This window comes from Diceros bicornis, chromosome 7 (genome assembly GCF_020826845.1).
Source record: "Diceros bicornis minor isolate mBicDic1 chromosome 7, mDicBic1.mat.cur, whole genome shotgun sequence".
Classification (NCBI taxonomy): domain Eukaryota; kingdom Metazoa; phylum Chordata; class Mammalia; order Perissodactyla; family Rhinocerotidae; genus Diceros; species Diceros bicornis.
The window spans coordinates 71,573,459-71,600,161 of NC_080746.1; the positions used below are offsets into that span (position 1 = coordinate 71,573,459).

At 43.2% G+C, this 26,703-nt stretch overlaps 2 protein-coding genes across 13 annotated transcripts in view; one reads left to right on the forward strand and one right to left on the reverse strand.

The window, feature by feature from the left end:
* The window catches only part of BMAL1 (basic helix-loop-helix ARNT like 1), a 104,426-nt gene extending 81,883 nt beyond the window's left edge, over positions 1–22,543 (forward strand). For 5 of the 9 annotated variants that reach the window (XM_058546008.1, XM_058546011.1, XM_058546009.1 and 2 more), the window contains 11 exons: positions 1,306–1,398; positions 2,508–2,625; positions 5,121–5,270; positions 7,643–7,889; positions 9,047–9,153; positions 10,520–10,670; positions 11,546–11,634; positions 13,216–13,324; positions 16,109–16,202; positions 20,585–20,687; positions 21,872–22,543. In XM_058546008.1, coding sequence (XP_058401991.1) covers positions 1,306–1,398; positions 2,508–2,625; positions 5,121–5,270; positions 7,643–7,889; positions 9,047–9,153; positions 10,520–10,670; positions 11,546–11,634; positions 13,216–13,324; positions 16,109–16,202; positions 20,585–20,687; positions 21,872–22,032 — 1,422 coding nt within the window. In that variant the 3' untranslated portion in view covers positions 22,033–22,543. Of the gene's footprint in view, positions 1–1,305; positions 1,399–2,507; positions 2,626–5,120; positions 5,271–7,642; positions 7,890–9,046; positions 9,154–10,519; positions 10,671–11,545; positions 11,635–13,215; positions 13,325–16,108; positions 16,203–20,584; positions 20,688–21,871 lie in introns of those variants that run through there. The other 4 variants (XM_058546010.1, XM_058546012.1, XM_058546016.1 and 1 more) reach the window with 2 other exon arrangements.
* Positions 22,544–23,337: 794 nt separating this feature from the next.
* BTBD10 (BTB domain containing 10) overlaps positions 23,338–26,703 on the reverse strand; it is a 65,588-nt gene continuing 62,222 nt past the window's right edge. For all 4 annotated transcript variants that reach the window (XM_058546020.1, XM_058546018.1, XM_058546019.1 and 1 more), the window contains 2 exons: positions 25,945–26,055; positions 23,338–24,451 (listed from right to left, as the gene is read on the reverse strand). In XM_058546020.1, the coding sequence (XP_058402003.1) occupies positions 24,141–24,451; positions 25,945–26,055 (422 nt within the window). In that variant the 3' untranslated portion in view covers positions 23,338–24,140. The remainder of the gene's footprint in view (positions 24,452–25,944; positions 26,056–26,703) is intronic.

Consider the following 26,703-nt stretch of genomic DNA (forward strand, 5'->3'; position numbering starts at 1 on the left):
CATCCCTTGCCCCTGGGCCCGTGTAGAGGCCTCACTTAGGAAGGGAGCGTTCCTGGCTCTCTTCTGGCTGGGTGGCCTGCCAGGTTCTCTCCCAGCAGTAGTGATTCTCTTCCCCTCTTACTGACTCCTTTTATTGCAGCACAAGTGCCTGCACCATTCGTTTACCTTCTGGCACATGAATTCATTTCCTAGTTTTTTAAATTAAACTATATCCCAAAGGCCCTTTTTGGAAAAGGGAGTGGAGTTTCTCTATATTTTTCCAAAGAACAGACTGAGCACTAGTGAATAAAGCAAGATATTGACCCACTGTGTATTAGAAGCGTGGGAGCTGAGTGTGAGAGCAAGTGCGTGATAGAGTGGGGAGCACCCTCCCCATCCTGGGGAGACCCCAGCAGGAGGCGAGTAGTTGTCCATCTGGAAAGTTGGGGATAGGATTTGTGCACGCATAGACAAAATATTCTAGGCTCTCAGATACTATAGCTTTGGTATTTATCTGCTTCAGTCTATCTGACAAATATTGTCCTGTCTCTATACCTGTCTTTCTTGGCACTTTAGATTTTTACTTATATTTAAGGTGAAGAAGAGGTACAAAGAATCTAAGGGGAAATTTTTGCTTTGCTTTCTTGTCTCACTTAGGATACAAACAGCCCAGCACTGGGTCAAGGGATAATACTTGAGAGCAGTAGTTCTCAATGCATGTACATTAGAATCACTTTGGGGCGGGAATGGGGATGGAGTGGGGGTTAAAGCAAGTGATCCAGCCCCACTCCAGACCATCAGCATAAAAATACCAAACCAAAACAAAACACCACCGCTGCAAATGCTGAGAACCACACTTCTAGAGAGAGCTCCCCATAAATGGAGATGTTCAAGTTGAGGACAGACAGCGGCCAAGATATTGGAGAGGGGATTCTGATCTTAAAGATTCCTTCCAATCTCAGATTCTCTGATTGTACATAGAGTTGTTATAGTCAGAGCAATAAAATAAGACTTCTGTGGACCTTCATACAATCAAAGGAAAATTCTTAAGCTGAATTCTGCTTTGAAATAAAATTTAATTTAACTGGACTTTCCCCTGTAACCATTAAATGATATATGTGTATATATCTGCCTTAGAGAGAATCTTATTGTTCTCATAAGGCATTTGTTTGAAGCATCTGTTCTCAGGATACCTGTGAAACTGTCAATGAGTGCCCTTCATAGTGCTTTGGATACTCAGAAGACAAATCCTTATTTGCTATCAGAGTGATTACAAATCCTGTTTCTCAATGTGTGATAAAGTAACTATCCATTTCTCCTGATTAGGCAGCAGATGGATTTTTGTTTGTCGTGGGATGTGACCGAGGCAAGATACTCTTTGTCTCAGAGTCCGTCTTCAAGATCCTCAACTACAGCCAGGTATTGCTCACGCTCCTGTTAGTGCTGGGCAGCCTCAGCAGCCAGCAAGGTCCCCCCACTTTTCAGAATAATTGTAGTATTCAAGTCACATGTGAAGTGCTTATATTGTCCACCTAATTCTTCCAGAAAATTCTTTACTTCTTAATAGAGAAATGAATTTAAACTTAGAAAAATACCATAATGTGTTCCATGTTTCCCCCATTGGAAGGTCTGAGTCTGATCTCATCAGCAGCTTTATGACTTTCTTATTGCTGCGAAATAACTACCCCACAACTGTAGGGTGGGGGTGGAGGGCGAGGGGCTATCGACAGGAAGAAAGGTAAGCTGATAATACAATACCAGGGAATAAGATAATTGGGAATCCACCCATATACTGTGTTTGCAACAATGTGTCACTTATTAGCCCTGTTGAACCTCAGCTTCCTAAATAATCTAAACATTTATGAAAGCTTCCAGAGCAGAGCTTTTCACCTGTTACATCCCTAGAGTTTTTATTCACTCATTCATTCATTCATTTCCTTATTAAACATGCTGGTGTTTGCACGGAACCCTGGTAAGGCAGAAGAATTGAAGAATCAAAATAACATTTATATGAATTAGAATTGATGTAAACTCAATGTTTCCAAAGCGTTTTGCTCTTTTTAGTCTCAGAGCAAAGTTACGGAGGAAGTTTCTATGATCTCTGCTAACAGATTAGGCTCTTGAGGCATACGGTGTCACCCAACTTGCTTAAGAGGAGAGAGGCTCAGTGGAGCTCAAGTCAGAGCCCACACGCTACAGTCCTTCTGCTGAGGTCTTAGAAGGGAATTTGTGGGCATCAGAAGTATATAAAAAGGAATACACACAGCTGAAAGATTCTTGCCTTAGAGGAGCATGAACTGTTTATATCATTGAGCCCTTTTTCCCTCATGTGTGACCAAAACCAGACTCCTGATGCCTCATTCATCGTGTCTGTTTCTAGGCAAAGTGACTGGACATGTGTACATGTTCACATATGAAATATTTGAAATTCTCATGCTTAAAAATACAAAATAAAGACAAAGCACTTGTTGGATAATTTATATTCCAGCTGCTGTTGACTTGTCATTTTTAACGTTTCATCCCCACAGAATGATCTGATTGGTCAGAGTTTGTTTGACTACCTGCATCCTAAAGATATCGCCAAAGTCAAGGAGCAACTCTCCTCCTCCGACACGGCGCCCCGGGAGCGGCTCATAGATGCAAAAAGTGAGTAGGGGAGAGGGCTGCCGCTGCTTCCCAGCAACCGCTCAGACCGCCGGGCGCCGGGCAGAGAGAGCAGAGTGTGTGCGGCGGGCTCGGCCTCTGGGTTCCTGCCTCTCTGCCCTTTGTCTGGGTCACAGGGGCTGTCTTTGGCTAAATAGAATTATTTACATTCCTTTGTGTTTGTTTTTGTTCTGTTTTACATAAAGAAGAAAAAACTCAATGCTAAATTCCTTGAGAGGAAAAACAGCTACTTTGACTTGATTCTTTCTGATCTTTAGTCATTTTTTTTCCGAATCTAGATAGTCCCAGCCATACGCTCCCTGGTTTAAAGGGCGCACACCAGTTAGGTTTGCTCCCCCTGAAAAAATCACCTCTGTTTATCTGAGTGGCACACGTGCAGCCTCGTGAAAGTAAGAAAACTTCAAGTATAAATATGTTTCTTTGAGCAAAGTGGTTCCTCCTTAGATTGGCTCCCCCTCCTGGCTTCCTTCTTGCAGCATTGGAACCCCTGTTCACATTCTCCCCCCAGCTTCCTGCTCCTGCGTCCCCTCCCTTCCTCCTGTGGGAGGCCCCAGTAGCTCTCTTCTTCTTGAGTCCCGTAGGAGGCTGTGCACTCAGCAGTTAAGAGTGTGGACTCTGGAGTCAGATTGCCAGGCTCACATGTTGGCTCCATCATTTATTAGCTGTGTGACCTTGAGCCAGTTACTTAACCTCTCTGTGCCTCAGCTTCCTTATCTGCAAAATAGTACCCATTTCATTGGGTTGTTGTGAGGATTAAATATGTTAAACTACATAAAGCACATGAGACAGTTCCCAGCATATAGTAAGCACAACATCAGTGTTGGTATAGGCCTTGGCCCAGTGCAGTCATGGCCTAACTAGTTTCCCACTTCCAGGCTCTCCATTTTAATCTCTGGAGGGAAATACACGGAGGAATCTGCTTTAAAACGTCCTTTTCATTAAGGCACTCCTCCTCTTCCTAAAAGTACAGTGCAGTCCCTGGTACCTGTTGCCCTTTATAGCCTGGCCCTGGCAATTTTTTAGTGACTTGAGAAAAAGATGGATGATGTTTGGTCCTTGCCTTTAAGGCTCCTACCATATAATCAGGGAGACAAAGGACAGACAGCAGCCTGCAGCATAGGTGCAGCCATGGAAATAGTACCAGGCATAGAGAAGGGATGATTAATTCCCATGTGGGCGTGGGGACAGGCATCACCAAATAGATGACAACTGAGGTGGGTTTGAAAAGATGATGAATTAATGTTTGCCAGGTGATGAGGGGAGGAAGAGAGCAGAGGAAACGATTGGTGGATGGGTGCAGAGGTGTGGTGCCATGTGGCCTGCTTGGTGCTGCTGGTGCAAAACGTGCCAGGGCATGGGAGGGCTGGACCACGAAGACCTTTCTGTCCGTGGGGATGCGGTGAAGGCTCTGAGCTGGGTGGGGCAGGCTTGGGTTGGCATTCTGGGGAGGATCACAGAGGTGGCAATGTGGGAGGTAGGTTGCAGGGGGGGACCCAGGAGGAGCCCTGGGCAGCGGCCACGCCTCTGACGGTTGCTCCCGTGATGGGCAGGGGGCACTTGTTCCCCCTGGATGTGATCTGGAGCTGCAGCTTCTGCACTGACAACTGGCTGCGCTTCCTGTCAGGTCACAGTCATGCTCCTCCTCCAGAGGCTCTCAGGCAGTTGCTCTAGAACGGCACAGTCCGATGGAAATAGAAGGCAAACCACAAATATGAGCCACATACATGACTTGACATTTTCTGGTAGCCACTTTAAAAAAGTAAAAATCACTGTAAAGTTAATTTAAATACTATATTTAACATCATAAATCCAAAATGAGAGGGTTTTTTTTGTACTACGTCTTTGAAATCGTGTGTGTATTCACACTTACAGCACATCTCCACTCAGTCGCTCCATGTCTAGTGGCTACCTCGTGGGACAACACAGATCTAGAATGGGGTCCAGGAATCTGTATGTTGATAAATCAGCCAGGGGATTCTGGCATACGGCCAACTTTGAGAACATAAGGCAGTCCCTTCTTCCTCTTTTCCATTCCAGTATCCAAATCTTGCCCATCCTTCAAATCCCAGCCCAAGTTCTTCCTCCTCTGGGAAGCACAGGTTGTCTCTGGCATTTTTTTGGGACTAATCATACATCACCTTGTGTTATTTATCTTTTCATGGTGAACTTCCATTTCCCCTTCTCAGCTCTGAGCTCCTGCTGGACAGGAACCCCGTGCTATATTTCTTTTTATCCCCAGAGCACCTAGTCCATTCGTCCAGTAGCTGCATTCTACATGATCCATACACATTTCCAGATTGACAACACACCTATCCGTACTGCATCTTTTAAGGCCTAAACTGAGGAGAAATGTTATTCTCATGTCGTTGTTATAAAACAGCAAGGCAGGAAAGAAAAGGCTTTTTCCAAGGTCACACTCCCCCTCCTGACAGACAACACTACCCTCAGTTTATCACATTTTGTGTATTGATTTGCAGCTGGACTTCCAGTTAAAACAGATATAACCCCTGGGCCATCTCGATTATGTTCTGGAGCACGACGTTCTTTCTTCTGTAGGATGAAGTGTAACAGGCCTTCAGTAAAGGTTGAAGACAAGGATTTCCCCTCCACCTGCTCAAAGAAAAAAGGTAACCATTTACCAGTTCTTTCAAGTCCTAGTACAGGTGAGGCTTGCTGTCTACACCGGAGCTCGCAGCAGAGTGTTGATTCAGTGGTTCCGAGCTGGTCAGAGCGGCAGGCCCCAGGACTGCAGCCAGGACCCCACTATCTCCCCGCCTAGGGAGCAGGGGAGAGTTGGAAAACTCTGATGTGTTGTCATGATGACGGATTCATGGGAAGGCTTCCCCTGTTTAAATTCTGTTTGTTTTAATGTGGTTGAGAAAGAATACTCTCAGCCACAGTCCTAACTGCCTCCCGAGCACCCCACTGATCCACCAAAATTACTCTCGCTAAATTCACCAATGACCCTCATGTTGCTAAACGCAATGGACGCTTTTCATTATTCTTCCATCTTGAAGTATTCTCTTCCCTAGGATTCCATGAAACCACATTCTTCTCATCTCCCCCGTCCTCTGTCACTCCAGGCTCTCTTCCTGGTTCCTTTGTTGGCTCCGCCTCTTCTGTCCTGGGCCTTCTGCTCTTCTCCATCTATACTTGATCCATAGGTAATGTCATCTACTCCCTTAGCTTTCAATGCCATTTATATGCCAATAACTTCCAAGTTTATATTTCCAGCCCAGACTTCTCTTTTGAACTCCAGATCCATAAATTAACTGCTTATTATATCTACCTGCTTAGATATCTCAAGAGCATCTCAAACATGATATATATAAAAGTAACCACCTGAACTTCTCCTTGAAGTAAATGGCACCACCATCCATCTAGTTGTGCATACTGGAAGCCTGGGAGGCACCCTCACCCCATTTCACCCCCCCCCACCCTGATCCAGTCAGTTATGAAGTCCTGCCACAATGAATTCCTTCTGCAGAAGTTATCTGAAATATGTTTATCTATCTTCATGCGTACCACTATGACTAGATCCAGTCTGCCCTCAGCTCCCACTGGTGAAATAGGTTCCTCACACTTTCAATCCTTCCACATAGCAGCCAGAATGATCTTTTTAAAAGCAAGTCTTTGTATCAGTCCCCTGTTTAAAACCCTTCAATGTTTCCCACTGCTCTTGAAGAAAAGTTCAAATTCCTTAACATGACCATGCAGCCCCCACCCCGCCACTACTCTGTATGTTTGAGCCATGCCTACTTCCTTTCCATCCAAGGCCTCTGTACTGGAACTGCCCCCTCCCCACCAGCTCCCTTCACCTGGCTCACTCCAGCTCATCCTTTAGCATTGGGCATCAATGTCTGTCACTCACTCCCTCAGCCTGCCTTATGCTGTTTTATAGCACCCTGCAGGTTTTCTTTCTAGCACATTCTTACAGTTGCAGTTATGTAGTTATTTGTGTGGTTCTTTGTTTAAAGTCTGTCTCCCCCATTAGACTGTAAACTCCACAAAGCCATGTCTGATTTGTTTTCCACTGTTTCCCAGTAAGTAGCACAGACCTGATGCTTGGTAAACACTCCATAGGATTTGTTTATTATTGAAATTCACAGGTGCTTCACACTTAATGTGTCCCAAAGTGAAATCTTTTCTCCCTCTCCTCTAGAACATACTCTACATTCTCTCCCCTGAGTCAGTGAACTGTACCAGCAACCACTCAATCCAAAAAAGCTGGAGTCATCTTCATTTTCTTTCTTCCATACCAAATATTTTGATATTCATACCAAATCCCAACAGTTCTAGCTCAGAAATCTCTCCTGCATCCTTCCCTGCCTCTTCCTCATCCTCAGTGCACTGCCAGAGTACAGTCCTCGTCATCTCTGCTGTATTATTGTCCTCCTTCTGGTTTTCACTTTCTTCCAGTTCACCCATCACTCTGCTCCTAAAGCATCCAAATCACGATTTGATTTTGCTGTTTCCCCACTTAAATACCTTTGGAAGCTCTCCATTTCTTATCTGGAAAAGACTATCGCATTTGTTAGCACATAATCCAAGGCCCCTGTAATCCGCCCCCAACCTGCCTTTCCAATTCTATCTCCAGCACCTCCCTTTCTACTTCAATCCGACAGAGCTCTCTGCTATTTCTTGTACAGGATATGCCTCTGTGCCTTTGCACATTCTAATCCCTTAGCCAGTGCTCATCCTTCTTGATCGACCTCCTACATTGTTTTTCTGGGCAGCCTTCCTTTCCCCAGGTAGATTTAAATACACATTCCTTGGTTATATAATGCCTTTGGTATAACTGGCTCTACTAAGCACATATGACACTAGATAATAATGATCTATTTTTATGTCTTCCTCTCTCACTAGATGCTCACTTCTGGAAAGTAAAGCTTTCTTTTTTATATTTTGACTCTCTACCTACATCCCAACCCATCATAGGCTGCCTATGCCTTCATGCCCCAAAGCCGCACTGACACTAACCATGGCCTTTGCTTTCTAGCAGATCGAAAAAGCTTCTGCACAATCCACAGCACAGGCTATTTGAAAAGCTGGCCACCCACAAAGATGGGGCTGGACGAAGACAACGAACCAGACAATGAGGGGTGTAATCTCAGCTGCCTTGTTGCAATTGGACGACTGCATTCTCATGTGGTTCCACAACCGGTGAACGGGGAAATCAGGGTGAAATCTATGGAATATGTTTCTCGGCATGCAATAGATGGGAAATTTGTTTTTGTAGACCAGAGGTAAGAGCCTGCATGTTGCCTTTGAACAATAACGGTAGAGGATTTTTTAACCTTGAGTAAAGCAGAGAAGACTGGGCCATCAGCAGGCTTTCTTAAGGCTAAAGAGAGAGAAGGAAATGATGAGGATCTCTGCTAAAAAATGAGACCCATAAGAATATCATAAATACAGAGATTCTGCTCTGTGTCATTCTTTGGCATATAGGGACAGTTAAGTGAGGTGGTTTGATGTGCATGGCTGAAAGAGAAATAGTAGGCATAGCATGCTATCCGAATGTATGGAATGTTCCAGGACCATTACTGTGATTTGAATCCTGGAATGTAGGACTTGGAAAAGATTATCTAGTCCTGAGCTGTCCAATGTAGTAGTCATTGGCTATGTTAATCTCATATGGCTATTCAAGTTTTAATTTAATCAATTAAAATTAAATTAAATTTTCAATTCCTCAGGCTCAGTAGCCACATTTCAAGTACTCAGTAGCCACAAGGAGCTAATGGCACAGATATAGAACAGTTCCATCATTGCAGAAAGTTCTGCTGGACAACACTGATTTAGTCCCATCTCATTTTTTATGGATGAGGAACCGGGGCCCAGACAGAAGTCTGGCCTCCTCCAGGATTCACAACTAATTGGTGGTAGACATGGGCTAAGAACTCAGAGGTCCCAAGTTTTCCACTGCTCTCTGCTGCTTCATTAAGAATATTCACAGGCTAATAATTTTTCTGGCTACTAGAAATAGTCACTAAGTGCTGAAAAATGAGAGAGCTACTTTTTAAGGTCCATGTGGTCCCCGCTGCTGAAGCTTCTGGTGTTTTGTTATGCTGATAAAAAGTAGACATTGAAACAGAGAAGTTTTGCACTGGGTTTAGATTTCTGCCACATTTTTATCTAACTAATATAGATACCATTTTTAAACCTCCTAAAATTTGATTTCTTGTGATAACAGCCCCGTTGAAAGGCTTCTTTGCTTTCTCTCCCTCCATTTTTATAGCTTTGATGTAATTCAGTTGTGTGAAAAAAATTATATCCACATAATAAGCTCCCTGAAAACCCACCCAGCTTTGACCTTGTTCTCACTGGCTGTAGTAGGGTTCATCCATTGCAGAGATGTTATTAATTGTCTGAATGGCTTTTTCTTTTTAAAAAAATTCCCCTCTAGGGCAACAGCTATTTTGGCGTATTTACCACAAGAACTTCTAGGCACATCATGTTATGAATATTTTCACCAAGATGACATAGGACATCTCGCAGAATGTCACAGGCAAGGTAAGCGGGGCTGTACAAAAAGTCTTAAGTTTAAGGTGTCCCTCTGCTTCTAGACTAGTCCACATAACCTTCTAGAGAAATCTGCCCTCAGTGAGGTTGGAGTCAGCCAGCCCAAGAGCCTTGAGGCCAGAACAGCTATGAAGAGAGGAAGCTGATGCTCCCAGGCCCTATTTACCCCCTTACAGGTAACCCATCCCTGACGGCCTAGAGTTTTCTGTACGCACGCCAGGACAATTTCTGGAAGGCATCTCTTGTTCAGAGGATTTACCTGGACACTGTAAAGATTTAGTATGGCTGAAATGGATCTAATTCTCTTTTCCATAAAATCCTGCACTGCCTCATATATTTTCCTCGTGACTAATAGCACAGACACATATGTAGCCTCTTGAGAGAAGCCGGCACTGACATCTTGCTTTACTTCATCATCCACCAGATCCAAGAGGCCCCTTATTGCCACCTCCCCTTCCACGAGCCTGGTTCAGGCCCTTGTGCCCACTTGATAATTGTAATAGATCCTCCCTGCTCCCTTCTGCCCCCAGTCCATCTTTCATCTTCCATAGTTACCCCATTTATTTTCCAGTGGATCGAGCCTGATAATGTCACATCCCTGCTTAAAACCTCCTTCCTTTATACTCAAGCCCAAATGCGTTGACAGGCATTCAAGACCCTCCACCTCCTGGCCCTGACCCACCTCCTCAGCCTCATCCCCCCTCCCTGCCTGTAGAGGCTCTGTGCTGCAGCCACACTGACATCTCACTGTTCCCTGCCCCCCAGGCCCTGCCACTCCTCAGGCACTACTGGGTTCTTCCCTCCCTCCTTTTGGCAGACTTGTATTCATCCCTCAGGGCTCTGATCACCTCCCCTGCATAGCTGCCTCTCATTCCTCTCCTAAGGGCAGGGGTCATATCCTGTCTCCTCTTCTATCTCCAGTGCCTAGCACATGAAAGGTGCTCATTACATTTATTACATGAAAGAATGAGGTTTGAGTAGGTGAGTGACCTCTCTGGATTCAGATGTCCTAAAAATGCTGTACTGCCCCCGGGCTTTGTGATGGGAAAAGACATGGGCCCTTCGGACAGTGCCTCTCATTTATTGGTGTTCACTTCAGAGCTGATTCCAGTTAGATGTCTGTGATGCAGTTATTCCCTGGTGCCTTCATTTCATACACTCTGGAAAATAGTGACAGATTCACAAATGCATTGAAAGGCTCTGAATCAGACCCTCAGAGACAATCTGTTCTCTGAAGTGCCAGCTCCTGGCTGATTAAAGAATGATGGCATCAGAGCCCGAGCACACTTAGGATTTGTTTAGTTTAATACACTGGTCTGAGGAAACAACAATGTTCATGGTTTGTTTGCATTTTCAGTTTTACAGACGAGAGAAAAGATTACAACTAATTGCTATAAGTTTAAAATCAAGGATGGTTCTTTCATCACACTACGGAGTCGATGGTTCAGTTTCATGAACCCTTGGACCAAGGAAGTAGAATACATTGTGTCAACCAACACTGTTGTTTTGTAAGTGTTTTTCCTATATCAGAAGCTCCCTTGCTTCAAAGAGAAATGCCTTGGGCTCCTTACCTGGGAAAACGGGGCACAGGCAACAGCCAGTATCACATCCTTTAATACCACCTTGCTAATATCCTGTGAAGCCTAAGGATTGGCAGAAGCCAAAAGGGTTGTTAACAAAGGACAAGTTTCAACACTCATACCATGCAGGCCGCTGGCTTGTGGAATTCCTCCAGGAAACAGCAAGCTTTCCTTCCTGATAAAGCAGTCAACCTTTGATTTCTGCAGGCCCTGCACACTGGGCATCCACTGGTACTGCTGTGGAGGGAAGGGTTCACAATCCATGAAAGGCTGCCATGGGCACCAGCTCATACTGGCCTTGGCTGAGTATGGGTGGGTATCCATGCCCACCAGGCTGGTGGCCCAAGCACTGGCAGCTAGAATGCCGCCTCAAAGGCTGCCACCTGCTAGGTGAGCACGGAAAGGAAGGACCTCCTCTCTGGCCAGGACTGCTCCCCACACCTCCTTCCCCATGGTGTCCAAACCCTACCTGGGTTAGAGCTGAGCGAGGGGCCGGGGCTGGGTGCACCAGAGGCTGGCAGGAGAGGAGGCCTTCTAGCAGTAGCAGTGGGCTGCTGCAGTCACCACCTCTGCTGGACTGTGTCCCACATGAACTAGGAAGGCCCTGGCAGGCAGTGAGGCCAAAGGCCGGGATGTTCTCCACCGTGTTATCAAACAGCAAGGAGGCCTGTTGAGCCACTCAGACACTTCATTTTCTGGCCTGTCCAGGTCCAGAGTGGACACCGGACACCTTGGCCAAGGTGAAAGGTGCACAGTTCTGAGCAGGCCTGACTCACGTTTCCTTATTGCTGGGATGTTCACAGAGCCAACGTCCTGGAAGGCGGGGACCCAACCTTCCCACAGCTCACAGCGTCCCCCCACAGCATGGACAGCATGCTGCCCTCTGGAGAAGGTAACTATGTACCGCCGGGGCATTGGGGCTTGCCCGTGAGAAGCTGCTTGTGGCCAACATACCATCCCCACAAGTATTTGGGATCCCCAGCCACCATATTCTGTGGAACAGGGAGGCCTCAAGGAGATAAGCACTAAGGACGCTGTCATCTCACTTGCACTGTTGAGCCTGGAATACCGGGAACTCGTTTTTGCCTTTCCTGAGGCTACCTGGACCCTGGAAGCCCTTGAAATAGCAAACTCCTTGCTCCTCTTGTGCCTTCCTTCCTCTGTGTTGCCCAGTGGCTGTGATGTTGCCCAGTGCTCTTTGGTGACCGTCACTGGCTCCTGTGGTGGGAGGAGGGTGTCTGTCAGCAGTGGGGTGTGTGCCGTACCCAGCGGGGCTCCCTCCCAGGGCTCAGCCTTGGCCCCTGCTCTCTGCACTCAGCTCATCCTTCCTCGGGACTGCCTCTGCTTGCATGGCTTCAGTCCCCACCTCTCTCCATCGATGACTCCTCCATCGGTCTGTCTCCTGAGCTCCAGATCTTTCTCTCCAACTGCCTCTTGGACAGAGCCACCTGGAGTCCCAAAGGCACCTGAAATTCAGCATATCCAAACTGATTCTCTGCACTCCCTCGTCTGGTTGCTTAGCCAAAAGCCTTGACTCCTACATCTCTCCCATTCTATCTAAACACGAAATCCTGTCACTTCTATCTCTTAACCCTCTCTATCACCACTGTTGCTACTTCACCCTCCTCATCTATAGCCTGGATTACTGCAGATCACTTCCTAACCCTAGTCTTTCTCTCCCCCCTCCCTGCCCCCATCCTCCACCATAGTTCATTGTCCATGCAGTGGACTTTTTTAACCCAAATCTAAGTCAGTGCCTTTTCTGTGTAAAATCCTTTGGTACTCCTCATCCCCTTGTGAATATTGTCCAAATCTGTTAGTGTGGCATCCCAGGCCCTTCATGATCTGAGTGGTACCTGCCTCCAGTTTCACCTACCACTCCTGCATCATCGTTCATGATGGCTTTTTTGGAGTAGTCTCCCAAGTTTTGTTTTGCTTCAGTCCTCTCACATATACTAGTTGTTGTGCCTGGAATGCATTCCCCTCCTTACCTCTCTGCCAAGTCTAATCTATATTCCTCTCTCAAGACTCAGCTCAGAGTTAAACTCTTCCAGGAAGCTGCACCTGGCCAGGATGAGTTGGGAGCCTTCTGTTTACCTGTCAAACCTCACACTTTACTCCAGCCATTGTTCATCTTGTCTGTCTCCTCGTTAGACTGTGAGCTCCTTGAGGGCAGGGATGCTGGCTTTCTCTGTGACCCTGGCTCACAGCACAGTGGTATTCAGTGAATGTATGTTGAGTGCATGAGGGGAATTAGAGCTTCATATCAGAGATTTAGCATCTGATCCTGGAAGGAAACTTGAGCCTTTTCCTGCTGGAATGCCTTTTCCTGACAAACTATGGCTCTGATGTCCCTCAAGGCACCACCCTAAGGTTGAACTTCAAGTGGATCATGAGATGAACTGGTTTGAACACATAATAGCGTTTCTTCCTCAGCTTTCCCCTTTCCCAATCTCAAATTCCTTTGTTGTAGGTGGCCCAAAGAGGACTCACCCCACTGTTCCGGGGATTCCAGGGGGAACCAGGGCTGGGGCAGGAAAAATAGGTCGAATGATTGCTGAGGAAATCATGGAAATCCACAGGCAAGTACCACCTTTCAGTTGCTCCTTTAAACTAGTAGTTCTCAACTCGGGATGTTTTGTAATGTCTGGAGACTTTGGTTGTCACAGCCGGGTGGGAGGCTGCTGCTACAACATACAGTGGACAGAGACCAGGGCTGCTGCTTGCTAAACATCCTCCAGTACACAGGACAGCCTCCCTGCCCCCAACAAAAGATTTTCCAGTCCAAAACGTCAATAGTGCCGAGATTGAGAAATCCTGCCTTAAATAAAGAAGCTAAACCCAAACAGGCCAGAGCTAAAGGGAACTCTTTGGGAGGCTTGACTTTCTTATTACTTTGTGTCTGACTCAAGGAACTTCCCAGTGAGGACGGATGCAAACTAGCATTACAGAGCTGCGGGAGTGGAGCTGTGAGCTGCCAGACTGATCTGGGCCTTAGCAAAACATTAGCTTCTTCCAGTCTAAAAGCTGCCTAGGGTTAGTATTAGAGACCAGGCATATCAGCTAGTAATAGAAGCTCTCTCGGGCAGAACTTGTTTTCCATATGAAAGAGAAGTGGAAGCAGTTTACCTGGGTTTGAGTCCTGCGCCTCTACTTGGCTGTGCTTAGGAGATTCACTTAATTTCTTGGTCTCTGTTGACTTAAGCCATAAAAGGGAGGCAATATCTGCTTCCCAGGGATTGCTTTAGGATTGTGGGAGAACTCAGGAAAGTTCCTAGAACAGAAACTGACTTATAGGGAGTGTTCAAAAATTGTTAATTAAATCTAAGTCTTTAAGAGCAGTCATTGAGAGGAAAGCAGTTATTAAAAGTCCATTTGAATTTGGGGAATGGAAAGAAGGCTAACCAGGTCTTTAGGAATGAGAACTTGATGGAACATAATCATAGGAAAAGGAAAAAATTACTACTGTTCCCTGCTGCCCCTGGATTGATTCTCTCAGGAGAATTGGAGGCTGGCCTAGTGTTCTAGTTGGCCACAAAGGGACTCTTATCCCAGTGGGAGCACAGTTCTGTTCCAACCCTACAAGAATGATGGATGTGTCTGCAAGAGTCTACTTCTGGAAGAGTTATGGGGGTAGTGTGTAATTATAATCAGATTCTTATCAGCCACTACATACTCTGTGCTTTGCTTGAGACCATCCAAGAACAGTATAAAGTCCTTGACCTCAAGGATCTTACAGTCTTTGAGAAGTCTATTTTCTTTAGGATAATAGAAAAAAGGGAGAGTGCATAGACTGAAGCAAGCAAGGGAGGAAGGATTTGAACTTGGTTTTGGCTGGGGGTTGTGATGAAGGTGGGTGCTCCTTCTAGAAAAGACAGGCACACGCTGGAGTGGGCATGTGAGTGGCATATTTAGGGTCAAGAATCAAGCCACCTAACAGGACAGCTTCTTTGTAGGAAGGAGCCACAGAGTGATGGGAGATTGCTAAGAATCCTAAGAAATGATGCTGAGCCGTTTAGGCTGGAAGAAAATTATAAGACCCCATTCATTGTAGGATGCTGAACAGGTGTCCAAAGTGGCATGTTAATAAGTATTGTGGAAGTTGAACTGGAATAGGAAGAGATGAAGGTGAGCATGCTTAATAACCCAGGAATGAGGCCCATCCTACAGTGATGATACTGTCCAAAAGAGAAATCAATAATTTAAGGACTAGATATTGAAGATGAAATAAGTGATGATGAAAAGGCAATTCCAAGATGGGGAACCTAGGAACATAGTGGTTTCATAGACATAGGTAGGGAAAGGTGGGACTTAAAAACTCAGCAGTTTTTCAGTAAGCAGCTAGTAGCCATCTGGATGTGCTAAGAGTGCATGGTATATAGCTGTATCCTGCCTTGGAGGAGCTCATGATCCAGGGGAGAGAGAAAGCTTGTTCACTTACAAATCTACAGAACTAGGCAGTGCAGGCCAAGAGCCAAAAGACTGCTAGGCAGTGGAGGAGGGGTCCCTGGGTGACCCACAAACTGCAGTCATACACATAGGAGCCTAGAGCCTGGTGGTCACACAGCTGCCACCACACTCTCCCTAAACTCTAGCTTCAGTGCCAGCCCATGGCTTCCTTTCCTGAGGTCCTTTAGCCTAACAAAGTTTACGTGGATTTACAGTTCTAAGTCTTTCCCCCTGTAAATTATGCTGAGAAATTCGCTAGCTGAGAAGGGCCTGAACCCATTTTTCATCACCTGTTGCCTTAGAAGACGATGACTACTGCTACTGCAAGGCTGCTTTCTAGGTGTGGCTGAGCTACCGCAGCACCCTCCATTTCCTAAGAGTAATCACTAGCTAAACAGTGTTTGTAGGGAGGAAGATAAATCATTTGTTGTGGATTCTAGTTCATGGTATCAAAGATGGAGGTTGGACTTTTAAAGTTCCCTCCGAGATCTGGATTCTGTGAAGAAATAAAACTGGCCACTTACTTTAAATTCACCAACCTGAAATCAAACCCTAATCCAAGGGCTTTGTGAGTGAGATGCTTGACTCCAGGGGTCTGCATTCTAGATCAGGTGCCTGTGGGATAAATCCAGCTTATCACCTGTTTTAGTCAAGTTTTACTGGAGCACCGCTATACCAATTCATTTACATATTGTCTATGGCTGCTTTCAAGCTACAAGGGCAAAGTTGAGTAGTTGTGACAGAGACCATATGGCCTACAGAGCCTAAAACAGTTACTATAACCCTTTACAGAAAGAGCTTGCCAGTCCCTATTGTAGATCATCATCCTTCTTCTCACCCTCACCCCTCAACAAAACACATGCACTCTACTGGAAAACACGAAAGGCAATGTAACTAACTCCTCTTTTCTCTGACAGGATAAGAGGGTCATCACCTTCCAGCTGTGGCTCCAGCCCATTGAACATCACAAGTACACCTCCCCCTGATGCCTCTTCCCCAGGAGGCAAGAAGGTAAGACTGATGACTCTCAGACTAAGGCCCCTCTTAATGTAGAGAGCTTCTTGCCCAAGTTCTAAAATGTTGGAGGCAGTAATATATAATTACAATTGTGGTTGCTGAAACAAGTTGGACCCTTTTTCCTCCTTGAAGTAAATGCATCTGTGTGAGGCTAGGTACAGAGCACACAAGTAGAGCTAGGGAGGCTTGCTGACATCCTTAGAGGATTAATTCCTCCAAGTGGGGGAAGGCAGAAAGAGATTGTTCTAAGGAATGGGGAGCTATCAGTCTATTGCATTGAGGGAGCAAATGAAGAGCTCTCATGAGGGAAGGATTAGTGACTACCTCACAGAGAAACTATCTAGTTCTCTGCCAGTTTTCAAAGGAGAAAATATCATTAGTGTCTAGTGTAGGCACTAGAAACAGTAATACCACCAGCAGTGCTTTGGAAGGCAAGCCATGCTTTTGCAGCTGCAGAACACTTGGGAATCTGCTGCCTGGGTTTACTGTGATGTGACAGCATTGGGTACAAGTAGTTTATCAGTTGTCAGCCCTAACAAAGAGCTGGCTAGAAGACTCACTATAAATGGGGTTAGAAACCACTCATCTGTTTTCTTCTTTGACAAAGAATTTACAAGCGTAGGCCCATGTTAATTGTAAATCATAAATCCATTTATAGTGCCTGATGGTAATAGGTTAGGATGACCCAGGGGCCAGCATCTTTGGACATAAGAGTCTTCCTTCCCATATCTCCCAAAACATACAGAGAGAAAGAATATTAGTAATTTACATAGATGGGACTCCTAGGGCACAAACTCTCAAAAGCAGGACATGGGTTTTCAAAACTGGGCTCCTCAGAGGCTCAGGTTACCAGGAGCTGTAGTGCTGCCAGGTGGGATAGGGCAGGGGCAGTTGGTGAGGAGAGAGGGTAAGGTCAGGACTCCTGCTTCTACCAGGCAGCTTTCTTTCTGTTTTATATATGAATTGTCTGTAAAAGGTTCTATTTGAAAAAAGGTTTTGCTCCCCGCAAAAAGTTTCAAAATCAATAAATTAGTGGATAAGAGCATCGTCAAAGTAGGAGAGATCAGGGTTTGAAGCCTGGCTTTGCCATGTGCTAACTCTGTGACCCTGTACAATGTTTACGCTCTAGTTTTCTTTATAATGGGACTAATATAGGTTGGGACAGCCAGCATCTTTGCACATGAAGATCTATTATGAGATAATATATGTGAAAGTGTCTGGCCTTTGGTAATGACAAAGAAAATAGCATGGATAGATGAAGTCTGGGCTAGGTACATCCCCCTGCCACTCCGGCGGCTTGCATGCTGTGCTCTTAGCTCTGTTCTCCTGTTACACCCCTAGGTCTTTCCTCCATATTGGATCCACCATCTCCTTAGGGTGGCTTCCCCTTCTCTGTTCTCAATTCAACTTTTAGGCACATGACTTCCTGGTATTACCAAAAATCCCACTACAGTCACCTGTCGCTTAACAACAGGGATGTGTTCTAAGAAATGTGTCATTAGGTGATTTCATCGTTGTGCAAACATCATAGAGTGTACTTACCCAAACCTAGCTGGTATAGCCTACTACACACCTAGGCTATGAGGTACTAATCTTATAGGACTACCATTGTATATGTGGTCACTGATCAAAACGTCGTTATACAGCACATGATGGGACTCTGTTTTGAAAGGTTATCGCTCCAGTATCGTACTTAACTGTTACTCAGGGAACTTTCATATACGTTGTCTCATCTTATCCTCACAACTTTATATACAGGTGACAAAATCCAGGCTCCCAAATGTTAAATGATTAGCTCAGCATTTGTTAATAAGTATGGCCCCAAACTAAATTCAGGTCTCTGGACTTCTGATTCTTTTCATGCCAACAACTGCCAGAGATCTAAAAGTGTACTCGGCATCACAAAGTCCCAAGTATTTTCGAGGCATTTATGCAAAATTTTTCCTTTTCTTTGGGCTTATAAAAATGGGTCTGGGGGAAGAAATTCTAAATGTGTTCTCTTACGAGGCCTCAGCAGCAGAACTTATAAGAAGAGCAACCTAAACAAGACGGAGTTAATAATGACAAGAGCATTAAATAGTGTACCAAAGCCACAGGAGTAAAGGTGGCCCCATGCTTCCAGCCCTTCCCAGTCACTTTCAAATTTGGCAGGTCCAAAAATGAGCCATTTAGCTTGCCAGTTCTTGCAGTCAGGGTCAAGCTAAAAAGGGGAGGCTAAGTGAGCCTCATAGGTTCCAGGAGCGTCTGGACATCCAGAGGCACCAAGGCAGGTTTGGATAAAGCAGCAGTTCCCTAAAAGTCATCTGTAGTCTTTTGGGGGGTGCCCCAAGATCCTCTCAGGGGTCTGCAAGGTCAAAACTATTTTCATAATAATGCTAAAACGTTATTTTTCTCACTGTGTTGATACATGGACTGATCTTGCAAAAGCAATGTTGGGTAAAGTGCTGGTGCTTTTGCAAAAATCAGGGCAGTGCACCAAACTGTCGTAGCAGTCACTGTATTCTTCACTGCCATATACTCACAATAAAAAAATAAATAAAAAATGCTAAAGCCAGTTTAAGAATGTCCTTAATGAAACAGTAAAAATAATTACTTTTATAAAGTCCTTGAGTGAATCTTTTTAATACTAGTGTATGCATAAAGCACTTGTGCTGCATACTGAAGTATGATGGTTGATTCAAGGAAAAGCACTTTTTAAGTTACAAGCTGAACTAACCACTTTTTTCATAGAATAGCATTTTTACTGTTTCAAACTATGGTTATTCAGACTTGGGTTTTTAGCATACATTTTCCTGAAAATGAATGAGGTGAACCTGCTACTTCAAGGAAAACAACTGACAATATTTGTTGCCTACGATTAAATTTTAGCTTTTAAGCAAAAATTAGAATTTTTGGAAAACCTGTATCTGCTACTTTGAGCTCTACAGCTTCCCAAAACTTAAAAGATATTTCTGATGATATAGGTAATATTAACAATGATGATGTTTTGATGTTGTACAATGAAATGTGTCAACATTTGGAAGATCTGCATAACTCAGTGAACCAAATGACCAATTTAAGCTATTTCAAAGTCATGCAAAGGTATAAGATCCATCCTAAGTGCCAAGATATACCAATGGATTTTAACATAATAGACTACAAAAATTTCATTGATATGATTTCAGATTCCACATTTCAACTGATCTTTAAGAAACTTCCACTTGTTGAGTTCTGATGTAATATCAAAGAAGTATACCATGATTATTTGAAAAGACTATTAAAATACACCTCCCTTTTCCAACTACATAGCTACTATGGGAGGCCAGATTTCCTTCATATACTTCAATCAAACAACATATCTAAACAGAACGAATGGAGAAGGAAGTATGAGAATCTGGTTAAATTCTATTAAACCAGACGTTCGATTTGCAAAAAATGTAAAACAGTGACACGTCTCACTAATGTTTTGTTGTTGTTTTGGAAAATGGTTATTTTTCATGAAAATGCTATTCACGTTAACATGTAATAAGTTTATTATATTTTAAAAATTTATTAGTTTCAACTTCAAATATACTAAATAGAGCCTTAATAAACAAAAGTTCTTTGGAGTACTCAATTTTTAAAGAGTCTAAAGGGCCCCCTAGACCAAAAAGTTGAACTGTGGAGATAAAGAAAGCTATAACACCACCTACTGGCAAGGCCTGAGATCACTGCCTCTCCTGAAATCCAAGCAGCTGCCAAACTGTTTCCTCACCTGCATTCAAATACTTCTCAAAGATGCTTTTCTACAATGAGACTCACCCAGGGGAAGGAAGCTGCGGGGAGACAGGATTAAAGTTCTACTATTGGGGAGTGGTAATAATACTTCTCAGTGGCCTACCTTAAGAACTTAAACGACTGGTTACTGAAGTCGGCAGTGTAACTGGTGATAAAAGATTTACTTCTAGTGTTTTGTTGTTCATTTGTGGCTCCTCAGAGCTGTGTCTCTTCACAGTTAACATTCCTTATTCATCAGCAATATCTGTTGCTCTAAGAAGGTTTACTCCCTTACAGGGGAACTGTCCAGCTGGGCTCACTGAAGTTTGGTCCTTGGCCTTAAAGAAACATGTGAGCAGCATGAGCCAAGGCAATTGAATGCTCTAGGGATTTTATTCAGCCTTTAAATTGCCTGTGTGGGCAGAAGCAAATGCAGAGAAAAGAATAGTTTTGGGGAGAGGTTTTTTCTTACTGTGACCATTCCTAACAGTTTCTTGTTTATAATCATGCAGTAGGAAACTGAAGCCATTTGAAGCTTTTTTCCCCCACCTTCCTCTTTTAAACATGCTTCATTTTCTTGGTGACATTGCCTATGCTGATTGAAACTGTTGGTGATGTGAAAACGTCACTTTTCTTTGTAGATTTTAAATGGAGGGACTCCAGACATTCCTTCCAGCGGCCTACTACCAGGGCAGGCTCAGGAGAACCCAGGTTATCCATATTCTGATAGTTCTTCTATTCTTGGTAAGTGGCATTATTATTTATTTCCATTGCAATGAGCTTGCAAAACATCTGGCATAAAGTCAGTTTTAAGAACTGAATGTCAAAATAAGCTAGTTTTAGATAAATTTGATAAGAACAAAGTAAAGGTTTAAAATGTGTTTACTTCAGTGTTGAGTTTAATGGTTGAGCTCGGGGGGGCCGGGGAGTCAGAGTTTGTCCCTGGAACTCAAGAGGAGACTACAGGGGCCGGCCCTGCGGTTTAGCGGTTAAGTGCGCGCACTCTGCTGCTGGTGGCCTGGGTTCAGATCCCGGGCGTGCACCGACGCACCGCCTCTCTGGCCATGCTGAGGCCGCGTCCCACATACATCAACTAGAAGGATGTGCAGCTATGACATACAACTATCTACTGGGGCTTTGGGGGGAAAAAGATGATAAATAAATAAAATTATTAAAAAAAGAGGAGACTACAGCAGCCTAGACACAGGTTTTCTCCCACCACGTGGGACATAATCTCTTCAGAGGGAGAGGTGATGAAGGTTCAGAGATAAAGCCTAGAAGGGTGATCAATAAGCATTTCAGAAGGTATTAAAAGTCATTAAGCGATGAAGACTTTGCTTCTCCTATCCCACTCAGCTTTTGCTCTGCTTGTCTTTCTAGATCTCTTTTTTTTTCCTATTTCTACCTTCCTGTTTGTCTTTCCTTCTCTAACTCCCTCCTTGTAACTGGTTATATCAGAACATTAAAATGAGGTCAATTCAAATGCTTTTAATCTTTATTGAATTTTAAGTACTCTATTTCTAAAAAGTTGGTTCTTCCCTCTGAAAACACCAAAGTTAAAAAAAATATATAATGCAATGCAGCCCCAAAAGCAGCCTCTCTTGCCCTTCTCACTCTACTGTTAAGTATAACTTTTTTATTAAAAGTGTGCTTAGGGGCTGGCCCAGTGGCATAGTGGTTAAGTTTGCGCGCTCTGCTTCAGTGGTCTGCGATTTGCAGGTTTGGATCCCGGACACAGATCTACATACCACTTGTCAAGCCATGCTGTGGTGGCGTCCCACATACAAAATAGAGGAAGACTGGCACAGATCTTAGCTCAGGGACAATCTTCCTCACCAAAAAAAAAAAAAATGTGTACTTAGGAATTGCTTACTACAGTTAAACAAGCTTTGGTATTATCACTGACCAGTCTTTATCTCTTCCAACAGGTGAGAACCCTCACATAGGCATAGACATGATAGACAACGATCAAGGCTCAAGTAGTCCCAGTAATGATGAAGCAGCAATGGCTGTCATAATGAGCCTCTTGGAAGCAGATGCCGGGCTGGGTGGCCCTGTTGACTTTAGCGACTTGCCATGGCCGCTGTAAACACTACATGTTGCTTTAGCAACAGCTACAGTATCAAAGTGCATTACTGGTGGAGTTTTACAGTCTGTGAAGCTTACTGGATAAGGAGAGAACAGCTTTTATGTACTGTCTTCATAAAAGCCATCTCAGAGCCATTGATACAAGTCAATCTTACTATGTGTAACTTCAGACAAAGTGGAACTAAGCCTGCTCCAGTGTTTCCTCATCAGTGATTATTGGGCTAGCTGTGGATAGCTTGCATTAATTGTATATTTTGGATTCTGTTTGTGTTGACTTTTTTAATCATTGTGCACAGAAGCATCATTGGTAGCTTTTATATGCAAATGGTCATTTCAGATGTATGGTGTTTTTACACTACAAAGAAGTCCCCCATGTGGATATTTCTTATACTAATTGTATCATAAAGCCGTTTATTCTTCCTTGTAAGAATCCTTTACTATAAATATGGGTTAAAGTATAATGTATTAGACAGTTAAAATATTTTTAATAAATGTTTCCCTTGTTCTATAAATACTGTTCACATTTCAAATAATTAGGAAAAAAATCCTACATGCCACAGGGCTGGAGCATCGATTTTCTATAGTGGATGTTTAAGGACGATCCATGCCAATGATATTTACAGTGCCTTTCTGGCCTTCGTAACAATTCTGGGACTTACATAATTTCCCCTTGTTACCAGCTTAGCTGTATTGTTAAGACAGTGAATCTCTAAACTGTTGCAATTTTAATTTATGTGAAAACAAAGATGTTACTGCTTAAACACAAATTTCAAATCCTCTGAAATTAATCAGAAATTCAAGATTAGATGTAAAAAATTGGCTTCTCTTCTACAACTCCTCTCTACCACTACTCACAGTCGTATGGCTTCTAACATTAAGTGACCCCAGACCCAAAGCACCTAAATACTTCTGATTCCTTTTTGAATTGGGCCACAGAATATTAAAAAAACAGCATTTGCATGAATAATATGCTAAGCAGAGCAACATATTATAATGAAAAAAGCACTGAACTACTGCCAGAAATTGGCTCTGAAACTTAAGGTTACTATATGACCAAGTAAAGGAATTTCACCCTTCATAGCAGGTTGGACTAGAAAAAGTTCTCTTTTCAGCTCTATCATTGTTTTGGATTTATAGTATATTTTATAATTAGTAGGGAACCTAGTACCTCATCACACATATATCAAATTGGAGTTCCTTGAGCTACTATTTGGTTTCTAGTTATACTGACAACAACAAGACAGGAAATCTGCTAATTATGAAACTAAAAATCTGGTCAAGGTGGTTATAAAGTTGATCAGAAACATTAAAACAATGGAATTTTATTTTGATGAAAAACTCGAGTTTACAATCATTTAGTAAATGAAGAGCAAACACTTAATTTTCCTATCCCATACCTCTTAAGGAAAAAAAATCATTAGTAAATAAATATCTGTGAACAGATAACGGGTAAGGCAGACTGGATAATAAGCCACCTCTGATGTTCACACTCCCTGCATGTGACTCACTCTAAAAGGGTGAAAACGGCACTAGAGATAAGTGATAAGATACGGGCTTTGAATCTCATTCTAGTCATTCAAATAAACCCAATGATAAATACTCATTTTTTGCTCATCGTGGGCAGCAAACTATACACGTTTTACTGAAGGAATACTTTGAAAGAAGCACTTATTTAAGTTACATTGTGCATCACACAACTATAAAAATGGCTTGAACAGTTCCATTTAACCACCATTTATAAAGTGCAACTATATAATATTCTGCATTTTATCTGGAGCATGACGAATATCAATCCAGACTGAAAGTACCCCAGCTGCCAATTTCCACGACTTCTTAAAAGATCTAGATGTGTGAAAAAGGACTGTCCCCCATACAAAGAACCAATTTCACAAACCTACTGGTAAACAAATACATTTATATGGATGCTAGAATTATACTCATTTAAAAAACCATTCAGCTACCTTTGGTCTTTAAAAAAGCCTACACTGCAATATCCTAAACATTGTTATGTGCATCTCACAATGAAAAGAGTGGTTTTGCAGTGCAGAATGAGGAGAGTGCAACGTCACTGTGAAGAGTAGCATGCTATGGTTTCAAGGAACATCAGCATCACAGCATTGGATTCTGTGCATCAGGATCGAGGTCATTGTTGCCAGAAGGAGGATGGATAGGGAGACTATCCAGCTCATCTACTTGCGGAGTTGGGTGCATGACTACCAGCTGGTCCTGGGGAATGTCTGCGGCAGCTGCTGCAAGGTTGGTGATAGATTTACTCTTTACACACTGAAAGTCCACATGCCGACTCTTTCCTTCTTCCTTCTCCCAGGACATTCGAATGAAGGGTCTTTGGACATAGTTGTAAATCACTTCTGGGCGGCCCCCAGGCCTTTTCTTTACTTTTTCTTTGTAGGTAGGATAACCTGGAGGAGAGAAAGACTTTAAAAACTGAGGATACACACGCACATGTGTGCACACACACGGCCCCCCACACTTCTCACTCAATTTCGCCTGAAGAATGCTTTTCTGCTGAAACTCCTGAACAAACAAAACCAAGAAGGGAAACCAATATTCCACCCCCTCAGTCATCAGTTCAACAGCCAGAAACTGAAATCCTACTCATGTAATTCACAAAACCTTCCACCATCCTCTCAGCTACTCAATACACCAACCACCAGAAAAACATTCTTTAAGAGCATGGAGGGGATGGCTCCCAAATAAAATGGTGCGTAATCTAGTGCATCTTGGGCTCTAGCTGTGTATCCTTAATCTTACTATCTGGCCTCAAGGCCTGCAATTTACTGCCACATTAGCATTCTACTTTCCTTAAACCTCAATCTCAGCTTCATATTGCTCTGGGTTTTTTCTGTCCACTTCTTGTTAAATGACGAAGAGCTATAGAGCTCTCCAGCTTCACTGGTTCTAGGTACTTCTACACCCAGGTCAGCAAAGCCAATATCTTAAGCCCCCATATCATTTTAATGTTACTACTCCCAACAACCAAGCAGTTCATTCAGACTGGCAATTCCAAAGCAGCATTTCTTGATTAATTATACCTTCCTTGTCTTGGATCATAATCATTGAAAAGTAACAACCAGTAAGGACAATCCTAGTTTTGGAAAATTTTCAGTCATTTACCAGTAAGGCAATTTCTCCAAAGACGTAATCTCCTTAGACACCATTACAAGTCCCTTCCCTCCTTCCTACCAGCAAGAATTGCTAGTTTAGACCACAGACTGGCAAACATTTTCTGTAAAAGGCCCGAGAGTAAATATTTCAGACTTGTCGGCCATATGTTTCTATCACAACTACTCAACTATGCCATTGTAAAGTGAAATAAGCCACAGACAATACATATATGAATGAGCATGTCAGTGTTCCAATAAAACTTTATTTATAAAAAATAAGCAATAGGCTGGATTTTGGCCATAGTTAGATCACAGTTAGAATCAGAAAAAAACAGAAAGGCCTCACATAGTAGGGACTCAATTCATGATTATTGCATAAGGGGATGTACGTAGGTATCATTGCTAGCTAGTATATTTAGCCATGCGTGGGGTATGTGTGTATGTGGTTGAGGTAAGGGAGTCATGGGGCAAGCAGGGCTAAAGACCTTCTATAGAATGTCTCTTCATTTCACGCTTTCAGTCAATTACCATCTGAAAAGCAGCACTTGATCAGAAAGGTCTCCATCTCTATTGTCTTGTCCTTGATTCCTCTTGGACTATCAGAAAGTCTAAAATTCCCATCTCATCATATTCCAATCTGTCCTCTACACAGAATCACCACTCTAATACAAGTGTAATCATATTACATCTTTAGAATATAGTATTCAAACTATATTCTAAATGGGATCCAAATTTTTAGCCTTGTTTTTTCAAAAGAAAACTAATAGAAAATAATGAAAATGTCTTACCTTCTATTCCCAATCTAATCTTCTTAAGACCCCGCTCCTTCAAAACTGATTTGGCCACATCTCTGTTTTCAATGTACTTGAAAAATCTATATAATTTTGTGCTATAAATAACTGGAAACAAAAAGACAAAAATATTTTATTAAAATCAAAATACTTGGAGATGAAAAATTTATCTTGATCATCAAAGGGGCCTGACAACCCTAAAAGCCCAAATAATGGATGCAGTGATGCCAAAGGATGACTAGCCAACAGGACAGGACAATTCAGTACAGTTAATGTATAAGCAAATGTCTACTTAAGTTGAAACAAGAAAAGCTTTAATAACCAATTTGGTAACCCAATCCATAGGAAGAATCTCCTTCTGAAAGATATATCATACACAGACTTATTGAAATAGGACCTGCCCAATTTCTTCAAATAAGAGAACCAAAAGAAGATATCAATATTACATCATTATCAAGCAGGCAAAGTAAAGGACTTTGCTACAATGCCTACAAGGCCTCATCTACAAGGGAAAAACACTGCCTTGACAGAGAGTACAAAATGGATACATCTTACATTTCATGGATTGAGCAACTATTAATAATTCCCCAAAAAGGCAAAGACCCTCCCCACAAACTGTTTTTCATTCAGGCGAACAGCCCCATTTAATACTGATGTTAAAAATGGCAGATTCGAGCATGTTCTGCCTAGGTTAGTCTGTTTAGAGCAAACTGGCTTTGCAAAGGACAGACATTCCACTGACAACATGTTGAGTCT